The 7,648-nt window shown below is 33.3% G+C and overlaps 1 protein-coding gene across 1 annotated transcript; it reads right to left on the bottom strand.

Annotated features, from left to right (window-relative positions):
* Positions 1 to 3,305: 3,305 nt before the first annotated feature.
* On the bottom strand, positions 3,306 to 3,880 carry LOC127125645 (uncharacterized). The gene has a single exon (XM_051054427.1). The coding sequence runs from the start codon at positions 3,824 to 3,826 to the stop codon at positions 3,458 to 3,460; it is 369 nt and encodes a 122-aa protein (XP_050910384.1). The 5' UTR covers positions 3,827 to 3,880; the 3' UTR covers positions 3,306 to 3,457.
* Positions 3,881 to 7,648: the final 3,768 nt, after the last annotated feature.

Genomic DNA, 7,648 nt, shown 5'->3' with positions numbered 1-7,648 from the left:
TTTTGAGATTAAATATTTCCTTTTATACATTTCTAATGATAAATAAGAGTTTGATTGTGAAATAAATAAGAAATGGTTTCTTAAGATCAACGAAAATTCAAAAAGACGGAGATAAGGATAACAACTAAAGATCAATGTTTAGCTCAATTTTTTTTCAACTTTCAAAAACCAAAACGAGTAAGATTTGAGTCAAATAATCATTATTTATTAGATATTTTTGTTAATATGAGATTATCCATGTAAATATGAAGTTTTCTAAAGCTTTCACTTATCTTTACGATTAATTGTTAGGTTAATTCACACACTAAGACAAATTTTTCTTGGAATCTTGAGCGTTTTAAAATTATTCAACTGTGTTCTATATTTCCCTTGCTATCTCATTTGAGATATGACCTCTTCTATGTTTTTAAACCTAATTACATGTTAATGGATAACAAATGTTTGTAATTACTTCCATCTCTTTGGAGTTATGTCTTCATAAGAAAAATTAAAACCACAACAAAATTTTAAGTTTAGAGTTGTTAATGGAATAACAATATTCCAAATTTGCGGTGGTGGTCTTAATAGAAAATAATTCAAAAATAAAGAGATTAATGAAAAATAAATATTGTGAAAACTGATACCCATAAAAAAAGAAAAAGAAAAATATAAAATATAAAATAATTAAAAAATAAAAAAGAATGATGAAGAGATACCTATACAAATAGAAGATAGTTTCTAAATAGCTTATAATCATTCCTTGAAGTGTTGATGGTGCTAAAAGAATATATATGAAAAAAAGAATGAATAAAAAAATTTAGTATGTAACTCCAAGAACTTAACCTACTTTTCAAAATTATCCCACGTTAGTCTTTAGCCACCTTACAAGACCTCAAAAAAAAATATGTCTAACAATTATTTGATTTTATAAATTGTTTAGAAATCATTGAAGTTTATGGTAAAATGATAGTTAGATGGAATGATATCCTTAACTTTTGAGTGAATTGGTGAGAAAGAGAAAATTTTTTGAAAAATTAAGAGCATGATTAGCATCTTTTAATTGAACCATCTTGAAGTTTGAGAATTTTGCAACACTTTTCTTATAGTATTTTAAGCACTCTCGATTGTCTTAGAGTTCTGATGCAAGTGGTTGTAAGGTTGGGACAAGTGACATAATGCTTGGGACCACCATATGTGTTCATGTGGCACTTTATCCTCTTGTCCTTTTGTTGAGTTAATGATATTAACTCTTTATAAGGACTTACAAAGTGAGTAAATCTTCCAATGTGGGACTTTATCTCATGCATTTATTAACATTAACTCACTTCCACCATTTGTCATTTTGGAACACACTTGTATTTAATAAATTACAACATTATCCGAGTCTCTAAAAAAATTGTGGGAAAATAGATTAGTCAGAATCATATTAACTACACGAATTTTGCAATATTTTACATTAAAATTTATGATGAAGAAGGAATGAGAGAAATTGCACGCAACAAATTGGATAGGAGAAGAAAAATTATGAGTATTATCAAAATTGTGTCGCGCCATACACTTAGAGCCATATAATTTGGAATACAAATCAACAATTAAATTTTAGAAAATAAGCACCACATAGAGCATACTAGAGTGGCTTGATATCCATGATTCCATGTCAGCAACGTCTAAAAACCACAATGCAATATCTATGATTTAAATTTTTTCTAAATTTTTTTTCTTTAAATTAACATAAATTTCTTCTGGATTAGTGACTAGTTTCCTTAGATTAAGTACCCTTAGACGAATTTGTCTCTAATAATGTGAACTATGTGATCCATTTATATATGCTATGTGTAATAATAGATTGGTTAAAGTTATTCAATAATATTTTGCATTTAATATCTTTTTTTCCTCCACTAAAATGGAGGACTGATCTATAGCATTTGAGAACTACCGGTAAATTATGCTATTGGAGTTAAATATTATCGGTAGGTCATTTATGGTCGCTAGATATTAATTGGACATATTCATTTGTCGCATAAGTATTTAATGTTCGATCAAACCTTTGTCAATTGCAAATTTGTCTAAGATATTGGAGAATTGAAATAAGACAAATATGACTGCATGATGTGAAATTGTGTGTAATTATTTTGCAAAATAGTAAAGATATAAGAAGACTCATTATAAGTTTAGGCAGAGACAAATCACATGAAAATGACATTCATTATCTAAGAGGCAGAGATACACATAGACTTTCATTTTACAATTATGTCATTCGTTATCTAAGAGGAAGTATAATCCATTTTGTATTGACAAAGTTAAAACAAATTTTGTGGATCGATAGTTCCAATTACCCCTTGTGAATTTTTGTTAGTACAATTTTACTACACTTTCATTTTCATACCAACAAAGATGTAAGAGTACTGGTTCAACTTGACGGAGGAGCAATACTAGATCTTATAGTAAAGCAGGAGAGAAACTCATATTTGAGTGAGAACTTTATATCTAACATATTTTTTATATTTAATATTTTTCTTATACTTAAATTCATTAAGATGTAACTTTCACTGCCGCACCAACTTAGACTAGCTCTAATATTACAAGAGAGGGAGACGCTACATCTCAACTCAAATTTAAAAATATATATACTGAGTTATCTCTTTTGTATATCTAACATTTTATTCATTCATAATCAATACAAAATTTAATTATCGACACTTTAACATAGTTGTTTCTCATTACAAATTATCGACACTTTAACATAGTTGTTTCTTATTACATCTATAAAAAATCTCAGAATTTGAGTTGAGGCTAACTCATCATACAAAACCTATTTATAAGATGAGGATTGCTTCCACTTATAAACAGAATGTATACCATATCTCTAATCAATGTGAGACTAAATCCACCCATTTAAAACCGACACATTGAAGGTGTTAGTGACTGCAATGAAGGAAAGTCAAAGTGTCACAATTATGGTGACTAGGGACGGACCACAATTAAAACGGAAAGTCGAACACTTCCTTTTTTGTCGGAATCAATTCGGATGGTCCACACGAGGGAGCATTTTTATTTACTCTGAGAACAACACACATTTGTAAGATATACACCAGATACTCAACAAAAACCTTAAATTTATAGATGTGTAGATACTCAACGTTGATAACCAATGTAACACTTGTAATTCTTAAAAAAAATTTTTTTGCAATCCGAGGTAGCTTCAAATAAAGCTTGCTTGAACATGTGTTATTTGAATGACACATCAAAATTTAATGTAATCCGAGTGTTTTTTTGGCCAAATGATTCATTGGGAATACAAAGTTAGCTTAGAGAAGAGTATATGCTGTACTTGAAGAGTGAATAATTCTATATAGTCCTCTATTTATATTCCTTCTTAGTTATTATACTACTGTATAGTACATGCCTAAAAAGTAAAAACTCTAATACCTAAGCATTATAAGAAAGAAACACAAGTATTGTAACTTGAAGCCTACTGTTAGATTACTTCAGGTATGCTTTTCAATTCTGGTTTCCACTCCCCTAGAGAATCATCATCATTTTCTTTACACAAATCTTCACCATGAGCAAGAGATAACATCTTGTCAACTGAAATCCCTCCATTATCTAACATGTCTTGCAGTTTTTGCTTACTAATAACAAGCTTAATCCTAACAACACTACTTTTATGTACATCTTGAACTTCTGGATTTGCAAACCTCACCTTCTTGACCCCTTTTGGTGATGCCGGTGGTGGAGGTGGCAAAACCTCTTCAACTTTGATTGGTGTTGTGTATTCAAGAACTTTCCTATCAGTTTTCATGATCTTCATCATATTAATTTGTTGCAGCACCAAGCAATTTCCCATGTTTTTTTCTTTAGTGGGTTTGTGTGATAGAAAAAGATGATATAGTTAATAGTTTATTTTGTAAGTGAATTAGGAGCAATGTTTTGTGCAATATATAAACTACTTGGTTATTGAAAATACCCTTGTGGTAATAGAAATATTACAAAAGGACCTAATTTTGTCTTATTTTGAAGTGTGGAATGGTTGTGAAGTGAATCAAGTTGAAGTCAATCATTTATTATCCTGGGCGGTTGTATTGTTGGGAGAGTGAGTGGGTTATGGCCTGAATGTATCATTGTCATAATTAGAGTATGTTGGATGGTGTGGAGCCTTTAAAAGCTCAAGTGGTTGACTACTTGTGTTGTTTGCACTACAAAGATTTTGTTGTGTTGACTAATTCCTATGCCACATTAACTATTTGAATTTGATCTCTAGAAAGGGCAACTTATATTATCTTTTAAGCCTTTTAAAGCTTTAGTATACATAAATTAATAGCTAAATATATCCTTTCGCCTTTAATATTTTATATTATTATTAAAGGTTTGATTCTTTTTAAAAAGAATATATGATTTGGAATAAAAATTGATTATAAGAATAGCATTCTAAAAAAATATCTCTTCATTCTATTAATTCAAACAAAGGCATATAAACTCTTTTGTATCGGTCACAAGGCTCAATTGTCTCGATTTAGAGAATACATTGAATCCACCACGTCACTCGCGAAGCATGCATGCTATTTTGGGTTAGAGCGCTTGTGATTCAAATCTTGTATCGAATCCTCGCATTTCACGCTTAAAGATTCAAAATGTTGTTATAATCGCTCGATTATATAAACATGAAGCATGTAATTTTCAGGTACAATTCAAACTCAAATTTCATTAATTTATCTTATTATCATATTGATTCGAGCATTAGAGTGTTAACTTTGTAGGTCAGTCCCTCTCCCACCGTACCGGAAGCTCAGACCCATCATTGCATCCTGCAATCTCCAATCTCTATTCAATTATGGTTTCTTTGTGGAACAGTGGCGCCGGCAGTGGAGAATAAATATGATTCCCACGTCTTCCATGTTTGAACATTCATCTCCCAATTTAATATACCAAAAACTTCCTAAACCTAGAACTTCAGATATTCTGAATTTTAACCATTGATCTCTATTTTGATCCCTTTCGATCGAAGATCAACGACACTCCTCAAATCTCCACAAGATCCACTAGCAATGACAGGTTCCAAAGCCATTTGATCTGTTGTGCAACGCAAAGCATCTGCCGCTGCTCAAAATGCAAGAGATTCACTGCCTCATACACAAGGAAATGACGATCGAGTCATCGTGAACACTTCGTTTGTCCCACCACATCAATATCTCATCCAACCTCCCCCGTTCGTAAGTTATCTTCCACAATTTTAGCAAAGTGAACCATCATTCAGGCCTCTAGCAACATTGGTGGTGCCAAGACTAGAAGTGCAACCTGGACCCAACTATTGCAAGCAAATCTTCGTGTGTAAGGCGTTAATGAAGTGCTGAATAATGTTTATAACATGGCTCAAGAGCACAATCCGTAGGCTATAGAAAACATGTTTCTTCGCCTCGAAGAAAGTCTACATAATGAGAATCCAAGGGGAAACACGATAGACAAGGCCGCTTCCTAAAGGTTCCATATAATTATCCATGAGCTTGTAGCATCCCGACGAGATGAAACTCAAAGATCTCTAAGCCATCAGAGAAGCAACTTGCATCGTACTTCTTCCCCTGGTCTTGAAGATGACCGAGGCAGCCACACTCTGTTGGTGTAAGCCCTAGAGGCCAATACTTTTGGTACTTGTATCGAATTATTTATTAATAATAAAAGGCATTTTCTTTATTATGGTTGATTAATAAAGTCCCTGGAATAGATAGTCCGTTTAATGTATTAAGTGTGACTTAATCATGAGAGCACATTAAACATAAGGACACTATTCTTAAAGTATCCGTAGTCGAGCTTTAATGTGAAGTGGGATAACATTAAAGCATTAAGACTATTATGTTTGTAGACTGATGATCACATGTCATGGATCATGGATAAAGAGTTATCAAGTCTTAAACATAGGTATGAATATTAAGAGTAATATTTACACCGGATTGACCCGCTATGAGAATACTATATAGAAAGTTATGCAAAGTGTCATAAGTTATTCTCATGGTGATAATAGTGTATACCATTCTTCGACCTGAAACCACTATGGATCCTAGATGTAGAGTCGAGTGCTTTATTGCTAATCCAACGTTGTCCGTAACTGGATAACCATAAAGACAGTTGATGGGTACTCCACAAAGCATGCTGAGGGACATGAGTGTCCTAGATGGAATTTGCCCATCCTGCATAACAGGATAAATGTCCATGGTCCCAATATTGAACTGGACAAGGATGGCACGGTCTATACCTTGTGTTCAATATAGACATAAGGGCAAAGGGGTAATTATACACATAATCATTATCACAGGAGGTTTTGTCATATCACATGACATTTTCGTGTCATGGGTAGCAGTGATGTGTTGCTAGATACCGCTCACTGTTTATTATGTTAAATGCGTGATTTAATATAATTGCCAATGTCGCGAAAACCTACAGGGTCACACACAAAGGACGGATTGATGAGAGATAGAGTAACTAAGGAACATCATAAGGTACGGTGTACTTAAGTAGAATACGAAGTATGGTAATGTACCAAATACTTAAGTGATTTTGGCATATTATGAGATATGGGCCAAAATACACTTAAGTGGGCTTTTTGGCTTGAAGCCCACACAAGTGGTTCTATAAATAGAACTCTTGTGCAGAAGCATTGTATGGGAATACAACACAACTGAAGAGTTGGAATTTCGTATCTCTCTTTCTCTCACTCAAAGCCTTCATTCATAACAGTTAGCACTGCGATTGAAGGAATCCGTTCGTGTGGACTGAGTAGAGACGTTGTCATCGTTCAACGTTCGTGATCGCTCCGTGGATTTTTATCCAAGGTTTTGATCGTTACAAGAGATCTGCACCAAAGGTTTGAATCGCCACAAGAGGTAACGATTCTATCACTGATCATGCACATTCGTAAGGATCACTAAATGGAGAAATTTTAAATTCCGCTGCGGCTTGGATGGCAATTCTCCTTCAGTGGTATCAGAGCCTGGTTACAAAACCATGAATCTGATAACTGTTTTTGTTCTGTATTAATATGATTAAAGACAGAATGAATCAAAGATTAAATTGAGATCAATCAAGTTATATATATATGATATATGTAATCCTGATGCAAAATACATTATATATGATATAGTGTTCTCGTTTCATTCATTCAAACACTCAATGATTGTTTTCCTTTAAGCGATCAATGGTCGTTTGCTTCTTGATCCGACATTAGTATGGTGAAGCAATGACGTGTTGATCAATCATACTGAATTAACAATCGAGATGTGTTTGACGATCTGAAATTGATACATCAGGGTTAGTGACGGCACAAGGGTTGTGTTGTTAGAGAGTTATGCGATTGGGGTTTGACTGCACAAGAGTGGTGCTTTCTAAACACTTTTTGGAACAGTGTTAACCGGTTAACGCATATGGTTAATCGGTTAACGCAATACGAAATAAGTTTTTTTGAGTTTTTCAAACAGTGTTAACCGGTTAACGCTTTTGGTTAACCGGTTAACGCAAGGCGGAAAACAGTTTTCCAAGACATTTTCAAACAGTGTTAACCGGTTAACACATTTGGTTAACCGGTTAACGCAAGGCAGAAAAGAATTTGTTGAACAGATTTCAAACAGTGTTAAGCGGTTAACGCATATGGTTAACCGGTTAACGCAAGGCAAAATTCACC

Source organism: Lathyrus oleraceus, chromosome 3, assembly GCF_024323335.1.
Source record: "Lathyrus oleraceus cultivar Zhongwan6 chromosome 3, CAAS_Psat_ZW6_1.0, whole genome shotgun sequence".
NCBI classification, from domain to species: Eukaryota; Viridiplantae; Streptophyta; class Magnoliopsida; order Fabales; family Fabaceae; genus Lathyrus; species Lathyrus oleraceus.
The sequence above is the reverse complement of the archived record's forward strand: the minus strand, read 5'-3'. Positions and strand labels throughout refer to the sequence as shown.

Excerpts from the sequence above, each read along its gene's own strand:
- LOC127125645 (XM_051054427.1), bottom strand. The coding sequence starts at position 3,826 with ATGGGAAATTGCTTGGTGCTGCAACAAATTAATATGATGAAGATCATG.